Source organism: Pongo pygmaeus, chromosome 1 (assembly GCF_028885625.2).
Source record: "Pongo pygmaeus isolate AG05252 chromosome 1, NHGRI_mPonPyg2-v2.0_pri, whole genome shotgun sequence".
Classification (NCBI taxonomy): Eukaryota; Metazoa; Chordata; class Mammalia; order Primates; family Hominidae; genus Pongo; species Pongo pygmaeus.
Genome location: NC_072373.2, coordinates 43233356 through 43247964, shown reverse-complemented (window position 1 = coordinate 43247964; position 14609 = coordinate 43233356). Strand labels below are relative to the sequence as shown.

Sequence of the window (14609 nt, the reverse complement as noted above, 5' to 3'; positions counted from 1 at the left end):
AGGGGCGGGAGGGGAAGAAAAGTTGTGCCCGGGTGGCTTGTCCCTCCCCGGCTTTGATCCCCTTTGATGTACAGGGAGGTGCCCCGGCCGGGGGTCTGGGGCCACGTCGGGGGCTAGGTCGGGAGGGCTCCCTCGGGCTGGCCGCAGCCCAGCGCTGGCGGGGCTCAGGAGGCCGCCGAGGTGCCGCAGTCCCCGCCCGGTGCCCCGCGTTCCTGCAGTCCCCGCCCGGAGCCCGCGCAGGCGGCTGCTCCAAAGTGTTTTCTTTCAGCCTTAAAATCCGGAGGGAGCTTCCTTCCTCCCCACCTCGTAGCGCCGGGTTCTGCGGGCCGGGAGGCGTTAAGCGGACAGGAATGGGCCCAGGGCGGGCTGGGAACGACGTCCGCTACCCCACCCCCGCCGCGATTGGGATCTGCGCTCTGGCTGATCGCCCCCTCCCCCTTTTCCTGCATTTACAGGCAAGTGAACCGGAGCAAACGACTTCCGATCCAGTCTGCGCTGCTGCGGCTCCCGTTTGGGATTTGATTTGTAGCATCTTTGAGCCTCTACGACAAAAAATCGCGAAGCACGCCCAGCCCTCCCCCGGCACCCCGAAAAGCACCCACTCCCTCCCGGGGACACAGCTGGGCGCGTCCACACCCCCGCAGCCCCACACCATGTTGTGCGGAAGGACTTCCACTCCCCGCCTGTGTCGTTGATGTCAGACCCCAGGCCAGCCTCCGGGCTCTGCAGTTCTCCCGGCTAATGCTGAGGCTGCGGCTCCGGCTCTAGCACAGGCACCAGCCGCCGCCGCACCCGGCCCCGGCGCCCACCGTCTGCATGTGCCCGCCGTAGCCATCTGTCCAGCCCGCAGCCCGCGCTCCACGGAGCGCTGGAGACCACCGTGGGGGGCCCCTTCTGCCCTCGAGAGAAGCGGTCTTGGAGGTATTGATTTAGGTGGTTGGATTTTTTCCGTGGATCTATCAATTCACAATTCGAATTTGGAAGAAAGAAGGAAAACATGACGTCTCCAGCCAAATTCAAAAAGGATAAGGAGATCATAGCAGAGTACGATACTCAGGTCAAAGGTAAGGGCTTTGAAAAATAGCACACTGCAAATGCTCTGTGGACTGGTGAGGCGTGTATTTCCACCGTGATTTGCAGGTTGTTCATTTCTTTGGGTGGAGCAGATGGGGGCAGGCTGACCCCAGAGGTGGTTTCATAGATGGGTCTGAACCTCCAAAGGATGGGCAATGCCAGGGGGCCATTGACACTGGAAAGGAATTTTTGCAGTGGGCTGTAGGAGTATCTTTGTGGGGCTGACCATGATTTTGGCAGCCCTTTCCTCCAGGCCGGACAGGGTGGGGGGAGGGGCAGGAGGCTCTTAGAGAAAGGCAGTTTGCCTCCGGTTCTCTGGGTCAGGTTTCCTTGAAAGACAACTGAAATCTGACAGGTGTTTGGACATTTGTTTCAGAGATTGAAGAGGAGTCCAGACAGAAAGGCAACCTTGAGAAGGTGTACCATTTGGAGAGCCTTGGGAGAGGCGGGGTTTTTTGGATGCACTATATTAAAACATGAGATTTGCTTGGCATTGGCACCAAAAGTCCATTGCCACCTTGGGTGTACCTTGTACCTGCCTGGTCTCTGGTCGGCCTGCATACAATCAGAGATCAGAGAATAAGGCCACCCACGCCCGGTCTCCGCCCTCACCTAAATCTGAATAGAGTTGGGAGGATGTTAGGGTAGCCGGTTGGTGCTGATTCTGGAAAATGGGAAGACATCATTGTTTAACCCTTCTGTGCTGTGGCCCTCTGCTCCGGAAGACATGCTTTTAAAGCCCCATTTCCCTCTCCTGAAAAATGTGAAGGGTAAAGCAAAATGTGGACTAGGAGAAACCAAGTGACCTGTCTTCTCATCTAGTCGACTGACTTGACTCATGAATAAGAGCCCTTACTCAGATAGCGTTTTTTAAACCAGCAATTCCCATAGGAAGGGTTCCTCCCTGTTAAAGAGCTGCAGCATGTGTTTGTGCAAGGCACTGTCCCTTCCTGGTCAGTCACTGGAAAGAGCCATGTGGCTCCAGCCCATTGAGACCTTAGCTGGGGAGTGGAAGAGGTGGGTGGCCTTGAATGTTACACCACATGGTTGGAGCTCTGGGTTTTCCTTTGTTTCAGAGTACAGAGGGAGGGGCCCCTCCTTCCCTGCACCAGTGCAAGGAGACCTTTTCCTATCAGAGAGGACTTGGGAAGGGCCATGGCTCCCCACTAATGATTGCTGGGGGGTGGGGGTAGGCGTAGAGTTTGAAATGGGCAGCTCCCTTATCTCTTGGAAGGTTGGAAGGTAGTCTGAAGTTCTCATTGTACCTGCAGGATCTTTTTTATGTCATTAGTTTGGTCAGTGCTGGAGGTGCCCTAAGGGGCCTTCTATCCACTTGGCTGCAAATATTGGTAGGTTTATTACAGAGATGGGGGAGTTGACTGATTGATAGCTTCAGTTGAACTGGGATTGAGAGAGGTGTGGTTGTGAGTTATAATTGAGGTCTTGGCTTCTTGTCACTGTTCATAATCCAGGCCTGTTTTTGTAAACAATAGGCCACTGGCCTCCGTGTCCTGTCCAGATGCATTGCATTTGCTCTTGGAATCCCCCCTGCAGTTTTAACCAGATATGTCTTTTTTTTTTTTTTTTTTTTAACACATCCTATTCTTAAACTGTTGCCATCGGGAGTGTTAATAACTTTGATCTTCCCAGATTTCTCTCCAGAAGCACGCCATTTGACTAAGGTGCAAAATGACTTTAAATGTTTATTTTTTGGAAGGTTCAAGGCTGATAGGTGTTAATAGAACCATATCTGCCAATTTCTTATTGGCAAAGGATTTCTCAAGAGTGTCTCAAAATTAAACACTTTGGATATTTACAAACATTGCTCATTGAGATGATGTAATGCAGTCGGCTATTTGGGTTCTCTCTTCAACCTTGCCACAGACTATTTTGCTTTGCTCTGATATTTTCCCATTGATACTATTCAGGATCATAGAGTTTTATAGGTGGCTGAGCATGATGTCTTACTCCGAGAAGGTGCCTGATGAATGCTTATGGAACTGATTTGAATAGTTTAGTCCTTCATTTTACAGCTGAGGAGAATACAGAGAACTGAAGAGGCTTGTCCAAGGTCACACAGCTAGATGGTGGCAGATCTGAAACTAGAAGCAGATTTACCAACTCTCAATTCTCTATTCTGTATCTTTACTATGAAACATCATCTGATCAGGGTGGGAAAAAATAAAAAATTCTTAAGGAGCCCAAATCTGTCAATGAATAACAGTAGTAATAATGATAATGATAATAGTAGATTACATTTTGGTTGCTCATTATGTTCCAGTCCGTCCCAAGTGCTTTAAATGAATGATCTGGTTTAATCCTCACCTCAACCCAGGAAATGGGTATTATTGTCACCTTCCATTCACCATATAAGGAAGCTGAGGCTGAGAGAGGATGAGAAGCCCTTCCAAGATCACACAGCCAAACCATGGCAGCTTGACTTCATTGCTTTATTCATTAACTATTTATTGAGTGCTTGCTGTGTGTTCTGGGGCTTGGCCATACAGCCGTGAAGAAGAAAAAGTCTCCACCCTCGTGGAGCTTATATTCTGGAAGCTGGGCTTTCTATGGAACAGCACAGAATTTGGAGACAAAGGGCCTGCGATCTGGTTTGGCTCTGCCCCCTACTAGCTAGAAGCCCTGGGTCAGAATTATTATGAGTGTCAGCTTTTTATGTGTTATATGGGACTCATGGTGCTGCCAGACTTACTTCTCTTACAGATGCCAAGACAAAAAGAATATTGCTGTAACAGTTATGCACTTTGGTTTGGTGGTTAAGTGCAATTTTTAGAGTCAAAGCGATTCAGGTTTAAATCTTGGTTCTGCTAGTAGCTAGCCTTTCACTTCGGGCAAGTTACATGACTTGTCTGAGCCTCAGTTTCCTTATTTGGAAAATAGGTAAAATAAAATAGATTTCCTAAGATAGTAGTGAGTTGTTGATGAGATATATAAATTGTTTAGAACAGTATCTGGCACTTGTAAGTGCTTGATAATGGTATGGTCTACTTCTCTGTGAGCCTTTCTTTTGCTGAATTGGGCTGACTATTGAGGCTGCATTGCATATTCACTCCCAAAGTGCCAGCTATTAAATGATAGGAAATAAGTAAGGAATGAAACTTGAGTTCTAGCTTAAGTTCATTTAGTCGTAACAAAAGATCTTGGGTCAGTCACTTAAACCCTCTGGACATCAGTTTCTTTTTCTGTCAGTGAACAAGTAAACTAATTATTGGCCACTGTGGTTCTGCCTGTCTTTGACCAGAGTCCCAGATCCTGTTTTTTCAATCAGAATTGTTTGAGTCAAATGGACTCTAAATGGGACCCTCATCTCATGCGACCCTTTCTGGGACCCTCTCTAGCCCTTGATTTTTGCCTCCCTATAAACCACCTGCTTGCGTGTGCCCTGAGGAACTCCTGAGGCTTCAGCCCCAACCCTACCCCAGAGTGGTTTTATGAGGGGCGTGCCTCCTTAGTTAGCCTGCCTTGTAGTGTCTTCTTAAAAACCATCATTGTTTCTGGTTTGTGGGTGCCCAGATTCCTTTGAAAGTTCATGCCTCTCAATGTCTGACTTGAAAGCAATAATATTCTTAGTCTTTTTACATAGCTCTTTCCAATTTACAATGTGCTTTCATATGTAGTTGTCCCTCAGTATCCTCAGGGGATTGGTTCAAGGACTGCCCCCACTTCCCCCAGGATACCAAAATCTGCGGATGCTCAAGTCCCTGATAAATAATGGTGTAGTATTTGCGTATAACCTATGTACACACATCCTTCTGTATACTTTAAATCATCTCTAGATTACTTATAATACCTAATACGGTGTAAATGCTACGTAAATAGTTGTTATACTGCTTTTAAAATTTGTATTATTTTAAATTGTTGTATTGGTATTTTTATTGTTTTTTTTTTTCCTGAATATTTTCCATTCCCATTGGGTTGAATCTGCGGATATGGAACCTGCAGGTATGGAGGGCTGGTGTACATTAATCTCTGGAAATTCTTTACAACCCTGGTCAGATTCATGGTCATAACCTGAAGCCTTTGGCCTCTAGCCTGTTAGCTTGTTGCTGGGATTGGAGCAGCGAAGGTGGTAAGGTGCAGGGCATGGTTACCAGGGTTGTGAATCTGGGTGGTATTTGGGTGAATACACATGACTGTATACAGTCCCAGCTATTGTTCTTTCCTTATTTAAGGCCGCTTTCCTTTACCCTCTCTATACCTTGAGTTTTTACAGTCTCCCAGAAAGCTTGAGATTGACAGTTCATGCAAATATTCCAGAAGAAATAGTCTGAAACAGGGTGGCACTGTATGCTGAGCAGTCACATTTTCTTTCTTGAGAACATTAGGGGTCTTGTCTTTTTTTTTTTAAATGTCTTAGGAACAGTGTGTGTGCACCACAGAGCTGGAAGCGAAATTTTGTAATTTCCATCTGGAGCATTTTGATAGAAAAAGTGCAGGCCTTTGCCTGGAACAGTTTAACCCTTTCAGGACCCTTCGAGAGCAGGAGATGAAATTTAAAACTGGAGTCATATTGTGTATGTATATATACTTGGGAATGTTAACGGCTGGTATATAAACAAGCTCTTTCCCTTGGGAGGTCTGAGCAATTTTTCATTCATGCCAACAAAGGTCTTCTCCAAAGCTTCTTTCCTCACAGCTCCCATTCCCCAAGGGAGCTTTAAATATAATCAGTTAATCAGTTTTAAATATAATCAGTTAAATATAATCAGTTTGAAAAGCTGCAGTAAAACATTTAGTTGGAATCCTCAAGCAGATGCTATCATTTTGCTGCAAGATGATTGAGGGCTCCTGTCCCTTGCTCAGGAGAAAAAACAACAACAAAAAAAGCTACTCTGCAGCACTAAGGTGAACTCCTGGAAGAAAATGAAACTCTTGGAAACATTCAAGTACCATACTCTGCATCTTGCAATTGAAAGACCCTAGAGGAATGTGGTGGGCAAGGAGCCAGGGGATGCAGTGTACTGTGCAAAGAAGCAGTAGTTGGAAACAGTGTTCATGAGGGGTCCTTAGCTTTTTCAATTTCAGGTGTTCTTGGGGAATGAGAACAGAAATTTCCTTTGAAGAAGCCTATCTGGTAATTATGGCCACATCCATTATGTATCATGCAGGTTGAAAGCTTAGACAGGCTCTGATCATTTCTCTGCTATGAGTTGTCCAGAGATGGACCTGGCTGCAGTATGTAGGCGCCCTATTAAAATCAGCAGGTACCCAGACCCTGACTCCCATTATTCACTCCAGATAAACTGGGCTACCCAGTGGCACCTGTAGAATTGTCCTTCCAGAAGTGAGAATGCTTCATGGGAATTGTGCTTACCTTATACCCTTGACCTCTGACAGCTACGTTAGGAAAATATGTCATATTGCAGGGAAAAAGCAGTTGATATGTAGATTTCTGGTAGTAATAAAATTAACAGTTTTAACCTGGTGTCAGCTCCAGAATTGACTTTTTGGGGAATCTAGGAAAGTTGCCTTGGAAGTTGTTTGGTTTAAAAATAAGTAATAGCAGCACTTAAAAGCATTTTAAAAAATTACAAAATTAACACCCTTACTGATTTTACAATAATGTGTAGGAACTCTCATATCTCCCTTACTCTCTGTAATTGTGGTGGAATACACAGGAGATTGACCATCTTAACCATTCTAGAGTACAGTTCAGTAGCATTAAGTACATTCACATTGTTGTGCAGCCATCACTACCATCCATCTAAATGACTCTTTTCATCTTGCAAAACTGAAACTTCATACCCATTAAACAACAGCTCCCTATTCCCTCCTGCCCCTGTCTCTGGCAAGCACCATTGTACTTTGTCTCTATTTGATAACTCCAGATACTGCAGGTAAGTGGAATCATATTGTATATATTTTTTGTTACTGGCTTATTTCACTTCCTATAATGTCCTCAAAGTTCATCCATGTTGTAGCATATGTCCAAATTTCTTTCTTTTTTAAGGTTGAATAATATTTAATTGTATGTATATACCCCATTTTGTTTACCCATTCGTTCATTGATGAACACTTGGGTTGTTTCTACCTTTTGCCTATTTTGAATAATGCTGCTGTGAACATAGGTGTAACATAGGGGTGTTCTTTTTTCTTTTTTTTTTTCAGATGAGGTCTCAGTCTGTCACCCAGGCTGGATTGCAGTGGCTTGATCACGGCTCACTGCAGCCTTGACCTCTTGGGCTCAAGTGATCCTCCCACCTCAGCCTCCCAAGTAGCTGGGGCTATAGGCACATGCTACCACACCCAGCTAGTTTTAAAATTTTTTGTAGAGATGAAGTCTCCCTACATTGCCCAGGCTGATTATTTTTTTTTTAAAGGTACACTATACCAAAGTTTTACAAGCCTGTATATACATTTCTATATAATCACTTGTCCTGATAAATTTTTTAAACTTAAGGTTTTAATATGTGCGTTAGCTTGTATATTAGTATATTATTAATTATAAAATTGTACACCTTTTAATAATTACATGAATTACTAAACTTTTACCATATTTTTAATAGCTTTATTGAGATTTAATTGACATTTAATAAATTGCACATATTTAAGGTATACAATTTGATAGGCTTTGACCTATATAATACCCATGAAACCAACACAATCAACATAGTGAATGTAATCATTACCCCCAAAGTTTCTTCATTATGATGTATTAATAAACCAGTACTATTGGCCAGGCACGGTGGCTCATATCTGTAATCCCAGCACTTTGGGAGGCCAAGGTGGGAGGATTGCTTGAGCCCAGGAGTTCAAGACCAAACTGGGAAACATAGTGGGACCCTATCTCTGCAAGAAAAAAAAAAAAAACTGGCTGGGCACGGGGGCTTACGCCTGTAATCCCGTGATTTTGGGAGGCTGAGGTGGGCAGATCATCTGAGGTCAGGAGTTTAAGACCAGCCTGGCCAATATGGTGAAACTCCGTCTCTACTAAAAATAAAAAAATTAGCCGGGTGTGGTGGCAGGCACCTGTAATCCCAGCTACACGGGAGGCTGAGGCACGAGAATCACTTGAACCTGGAAGGCAGAGGTTGCAATGAGCTGAGATCTCGCCATTGCACTGCAGCCTGGGCAACAAGAGTGAGACTCCATTTCAAAAAAAAAAAAAAAAAAATTATCTGGGTGTGATGGCACATACCTGTAGTCCTAGGCTCTCTTAGGATGATGAAGCAGGAGGATTGCTTGAGCCCAAGAGTTCGAGATTGCAGGGAGCCATGATTGATTGCACCATTGCAGTCTAGCCTAGGTGATAGAGCTAATAATTATGTTATAGAAGAGGCATTAGCTTCAAGATAACTAAGTGAAAGCCTGGTATTAACAAATTTTAAAAAGTATCAAATAAATAATGATCTAAGCTACCCAGATTAGTTTCTGGAAAATTTGTTTAACCAAGACAATCTCTCTCCAAGGGAAGTCAGGCTAATAATTGTGTCTTAGCCATTACTCTGCTTTTAGGAGGGAAGGTACAGGATGGAGCGAGAAAGAAAAGAAAAAAAATCATGGCCATGTTAGGAGTGGACAAATGACTGTGTCTGTTTTCATATAGAGCTGGCTTGGCTGGGTGCGGTGGCTCACATCTGTAATCCCAGCACTTTGGGAGGCCAAGGCAGACGGATCACCTGAGGTCAGGAGTTTGAGACCAGCCTGGCCAACATGGTAAAACCTCATCTCTACAAAAATACAAAAATTAGCTGGGCGTGGTGGTGGGTGCCTGTAATCCCAGCTACTCGGGAAGCTGAGGGAGGAGAATCGCTTGAACCCAGGAGGCAGAGGTTGCAGTGAGCCGAGATCGTGCCACTGCACTCCAGCCTGGGTGACAGAGCGAGCCTCCGTCTCAAAAACAAAAAACAAACAAACGAAAAAATAGATCTGGCTTGAACTAGTCCTAGGGCCTCATGCCTTTTTAGAAGGGGTCACAAATGAGCCAGATGTCAAGGAAAGGGGCTGGGGCTCCCACTGGAGATCTACTCAAAATGTTCTTAATATGGCTTCTTTCTTCTAATGATTGACTCCCTATTGCCTGCTAAATACAGACCAACTTTCTAAGGTAGACATGAACTTCATTCTCAATCTGACTGCAACCTATTGTTTCAACCACATTTCTTATTTTGCTTTAAGAGGACTGGAAGCCTAACTTGACTGCTTACCATTCTTTAAACACATAGACTACTAGCTAACATTTGCTGTTTGTTGGATGTTTACCACTTACTAAGCATTATGCTAAATACTTTATATAGATTATTCCATAATCCTTACTCCAACTTTAGGAAAAAGATGTTACTAGTATCCCATTTTACTGATGAAAAAAGTGAGGTGTAGGACATTCAGTTATTCCCCCAGGGTCTGCAGCTGGTGAATGATGGAATAGGAACCTTGGTTGTCGCCAGAGTCTAAGTTCTGCGTGTTGTTCATGGAATGCCCCATTTTCAATGCCCAGTCCCGTATCTTCACCTATTGAAATCTCATCCTTCTGCTGGGGGCAGTGGATCACCTGAGGTCGGGAGTCTGAGACCAGCCTGACCAACATGGTGAAACCCTGTCTCTACTTACAATATAAAATTAGCTGAGGGTGGTGGCACTTGCCCGTAATCCCAGCTACTTGGGAGGCTGAGGCAGGAGAATGGCTGGAACCCAGGAGTTGGAGGTTGCTGTGAGCCGAGATTGCACCATTGCACTCCAGCCTGGGCAACAAGAGTGAAACTCCATCTCAAAAAAAAAAAAAAAAAAAGGAAAGAAAAAAGAAATCTCACCTTTCTGGTAAAGCCCAACGTTTCTGGGATTCCTTCTTTAATTGCTCTGACCAGAAATAACCCTTCTCTCTATTTCACCCACACAGTGCTTCTCTTAATAGATCTCATATGGCATTGATCTGATACTGCCTTATATTTGGAATATTTGTATTTCATTCTTTTTTCTTCTACCAGACTTCTGAATGTAGGAATGTTTTGAAGTTGTGTAGTGCAATGCAAAGAATACAGGCTCTGGAACCAGCCCTCAGTTGAAGTCTTGTCAGCATTACCTCCTTGCTGTGTGACCTTGCTGAAGTCACTCAACTTCTCTTCCAAGCCTCCTTTTCTGTGATGTGGAGGTAATGAGACCTGCCTTGCTATTAATTGCAGTTGTGTTAAGAGTACTGGCTCAGTGTATGGCAAATATTAAATGCTAAATAAATAGCTTATTATAAGGTCCCTTTAGATAGGAAACGTGTCTGGAAGACTATTGTAGCTCAAATGGTGGCTCTCAGTAAACACTTATTGTCTGTAGTACTGAATGAATAAATGGATGACCTAACTACTACAAATAATCTTTTAGAAATAGTTTAATTGTATCTTGACACTGTATCTTACACAATGTCACCAGAGTGATTTTTAAAAACTCATTTTTTTTTGCTAACGTCATAGCATAAAAGACTGTTAATATTAATCACTTCCCACTTACCCTGCTTACATTTTATACTGCCTTACAGCTGAACTGCCTCTAATTTCCTTTCTTTATCATGTTGTGTCATGGTTTGTGCTTTATCCATGCTGTGCCCTCTCTTTGGAATGGGTCCTCTTCCTTGAACCTGTAAAACTTATTCATCCTTTAAAGCAGCTCAGATGCCACCCCTCCAGGAAGCCTTCCCTGCTCCCCTGTTTAGGATCCCAACCAAGATTCCTCAGCATCTCCCCTTGCCTTCTGCACAGAGTTCATCAGTACGCTCTCAGCATCTCCTCTGCAGTGTCTTTGTACACTCTTGTATTATTGCACTCATCATATTACATTGCAATCTCTTCATTTACATCTCTTTGTTTACAACTCACTGAGCACCTTCAGGAAAGAACAGTCTTTTATTCATTTCTGTGTGTCCAGCTCCTGACACATAGTAAGCACTACAATGTTTCTAAGTTGAATTGAACTGTCTTCTGAGTTGAGTTTGGATGTGATAGTGCCATGATGGCACGCTTCTGCATTTCTCCCCCACTCCAGTAAGAAACCCATGCCCTATGTTAATATTATTTGAAATTTGATATAGATTAAACATTGTGAATATATTTGCATTATATAAGGACAAGTACAAACTACATAGCCTTATGGATCCTCCCCCACTGGGGTGTGTTTCTCCTTAAATTTATTGCTGGCACGGCCCTCTTTAGAATCACTGCCCTCTTTAGAGTCACTGCCCTAGAGCTATACTTGAGTTGACCAAATTTCTTCAGTCACATCTCTTACCTTGGAAACCAAGAAAAATGTTAACACTGAAATTCCCGAGAGTTTAAAACAAACATAAGGCTTTCTGTAATTGAAGCAAAAACACATTCTACATTAGTCCAGGATTTATTCACCATTTTAATCAGGCACTAAAAGTCTAAGTTTGAGAAAGTTTGTCTGTCTTGACCTGGAGTTAAAACTGGGTTGACCTGAAAAAGGAACTGTTTTGTTACTTTTTCAAAGCATGGTGTGGAGAGAGCTGTTGCCTGGTTAGAAGCAGCTGTGAGATCTTTGGTAAATGGGGAAGGCGAGGTCCTAAGGAACAAGCAGGAAAATGGTCCCTTATGGTTTTTCAAGTTATTTGGTATGAAATAGCCTTGACCTTATTTATACGTTGTGAATGAATGGTTCTGAGCTTGAAATATGTATTCGTGAGGAAGGAAAAATAGTTGGGACATGTTCCTCCATTTTGGTTTATATTTTAGGATATCATCCTTTAGGGAGAAGGCATATTCTCTTTGTTTTTTTTTTTTTTTTTTTTTTTTTTTTCTTAACCATATCTTCTAAATGCATTAATCAGTGGAGAGGTGACCCAGAAATCACTGTGAAAGTTGGGACCTTATCTTTGCTGTTTGAGCCCAGATCTTGCATTTAGAATCATGGCATGGTGGACAGGATCTGAATACTCTCCCTGGAGAAGATGACCCTGGCAGCCATGGGTGACTGGCTGTTGCCAGTCTTCTCCAAACATGGAAATCCCTTAGAAATCTGCTTCCTTTTCCCATTAGATTTTGTGTGTGCGTGTGTTTATTATTTTGGTAGGCGGTGGAGATACTGCACCAGAGCTTGTCAGATGAGTAAGCTGCTCTTTGGGAAGACTTCTTGACTGAGGTACCTATTCTGGAGCAACATTTCTTTTGGGCCAATACAGTACTTTGTTACATGTTGAGCTACAGGATTCTACACAGGCAGAATGATCCTAAGGGAAAGAGTGCTGGATTGGGAGGCAGAAAGCTTGGGTTCTAGTTTAGCTTTGTCATTGACTACTGTGATTTTGGAGATACCTCACCTAAGGTCTCAAAATCCCTGGTTTCCCTATAAAATCACTGTAAGATGGGAACAACAATTCTTGGCCCTTATAATAATGATGATGATGATGGCTAGCATTTATCAAGTGCTTCTTATGTCTCAGCTCTGTTTTAGGTGCTTTACATATATGAACTCATGAATTTCTCAACAGTCCTGTGAGGTAGCTGCTATTATTATCCCCATTTTACAGATGACGCACAATGAGTTGTTAAATAACTTGCTCTGAAGCACATGGCTAGTAAGTGATGAGGACAGATTATGAACCCAAGCTGACTTAACACTGGTGTGAAGCTGAAATGAAAGAATTCAGTTGAAACTATGAGATGCTGTACACACTCAGTTGATTGTCCTCATTTCCTAGTAACTTGGTACAATAAAGAATTAATGCAGTGTTTTAAATGTCTTTCTGTTACATACCTACTGTACCTCCCTACGCCTTGTTATTCTCATCTAAGATACTAGGGGTTAAACATTAGAAACTTTCTAAGGTCCTTCCAGCTTTCAGGGTTCATGATATTTACTTATTAATATGTTGAAGATCTGCCGGGCTGGGTGGCTCAAGCCTGTAATCCCAGCACTTTGGGAGGCCGAGGCGGGTGGATCACCTAAGGTCAGGAGTTCAAGACCAGCCTGGCCAACATGGTGAAACCCCGTCTTTACTAAAAATACAAAAATTAGCTGGGCATGGTGGTGGGCGCCTGTAATTAATCTCAGCTACTTGGGAGCCTGAGGCAGGAAAATTGCTTGAACCTGGGACGTGGAGGTTGCAGTGAGCCCAGATCGCACCATTGCACTCCAGCCTAGGTAACAGAGCAAGACCCCGTCTCAAAAACAAACAAACAACAAAAAAGATGTTGAAGATGATGATTTGTCCCTTTTAAGTAGACACACTTTGAAGTACAAAAACCATTATATTCTCTGAATGACATTCTTTCCTCCCCCAGAACTTGCCATGCCTGCATGGCTGCTGCACACTTATGGAGGGTAGGCCCCAGGTGGTAGGTAGTACCAGAGTGGCAGCTGGCCTGGAGAGCAGTTGAGGTGATACTTGTTGAAGTATCATGATCTAATAGGAAGATGTGCCTCACAGCTGGAGAAAAATCGAGGGGAGAGTTACTTGATGGGCCTACAGGTGAACTTGTGACTGGATCACTTTAATCAGGATGCTTTAATCAGGATAACTACTAAACTTTGGACTTCCAGTAAGCTCAGAGACTTCTAGAGTTAGAAAATTCCCTGCTGTAACTGGTTCGTATGGTTTTCCCCATCCATGTTGGTGGGCCAGAAATGGAATTTGTGTAACTCTTAGTATTATAGATATTTATGTTGTTGTGTGCAGTACTTAAATTTAAAAGAAAAAGGAAGTTGATTGATTGTCCTTAATGAAAATTAAAGAAATAAGGAAGTGGGAGGCTCTTAATCTCTGACATCTGGTCTGGGACAAACCTGGGGGAGGCAGTGTGGTTACGGAACTGGTATAGGGTTGATCTAGACATCTGGGTTGTTCGGGAAGTGACTTCAGGCCCTTTTAGGATGTGGAGTGGCCTCTTGCCTCTTACATTGCTCTTTATATATTAGGCCTTTTGTCAACTAAGGATTTCTTTGAGGATTGTCATGAAGCATGCTGTAATGCGGAATTGAAATGTTTTCATGTTTATGTTTGTTTTCCTTTCGCCTAATGAATAGGCTAGTAACAGTCTGTTGTTTTAAATGAGTACTGTTAATAATGATGACAGCTCATATTTTTATCATTACAGCATTTAAAAAATATCGTTCATAGGGAGGAAGAAATGTAGGGTAATGGAGGACTAGCTATGTAATGTTGAAGATGTCATTCCACCTTTGGGATTCTCAGCTTCTCAGCTGGAAAGTGGAAAGATGGATTACTAGTTCCTAGCTTCATGATTTTTAGGACATATGAACAAAAAATGGCTATTGTTAAGTGAGTTGTCACATAGCGTCTAGATGTTGATTATTGTCCTGGGGGAAGGATAGAAACCAGAGAATAGATAGCACAGGTTCTGCCTACTCCCCTCTTCTACTTCTGGTTTAAGGTTTCATCTTTTTTTTTTCTTTGTTTTCTTCTTAAAGGTTTCATCTTTAAACGACATTAATTAGGCTTTGTGTTTTTAGCCATTTTTAGAGTCCGTTGTGCTGTATCTCTTGATCTCTCTTATTTATTCAGTGATTTGTGGTTATGTAAGTTATCTCAGTTCTTTGCTGTCAGCAATTTTAAA

The 14609-nt window shown here is 43.1% G+C and overlaps 1 protein-coding gene across 9 annotated transcripts in view; it reads left to right on the top strand.

Annotated features, from left to right (window-relative positions):
• Nucleotides 1–14609, top strand: part of SRGAP2 (SLIT-ROBO Rho GTPase activating protein 2) — a 252236-nt gene that overhangs the window by 1481 nt on the left and 236146 nt on the right. For all 9 annotated transcript variants that reach the window (XM_054480813.2, XM_054480729.2, XM_063646477.1 and 6 more), the window contains exon 2: nucleotides 456–1064. In XM_054480813.2, coding sequence (XP_054336788.1) covers nucleotides 998–1064 — 67 coding nt within the window. In that variant the 5' untranslated portion in view covers nucleotides 456–997. The remainder of the gene's footprint in view (nucleotides 1–455; nucleotides 1065–14609) is intronic.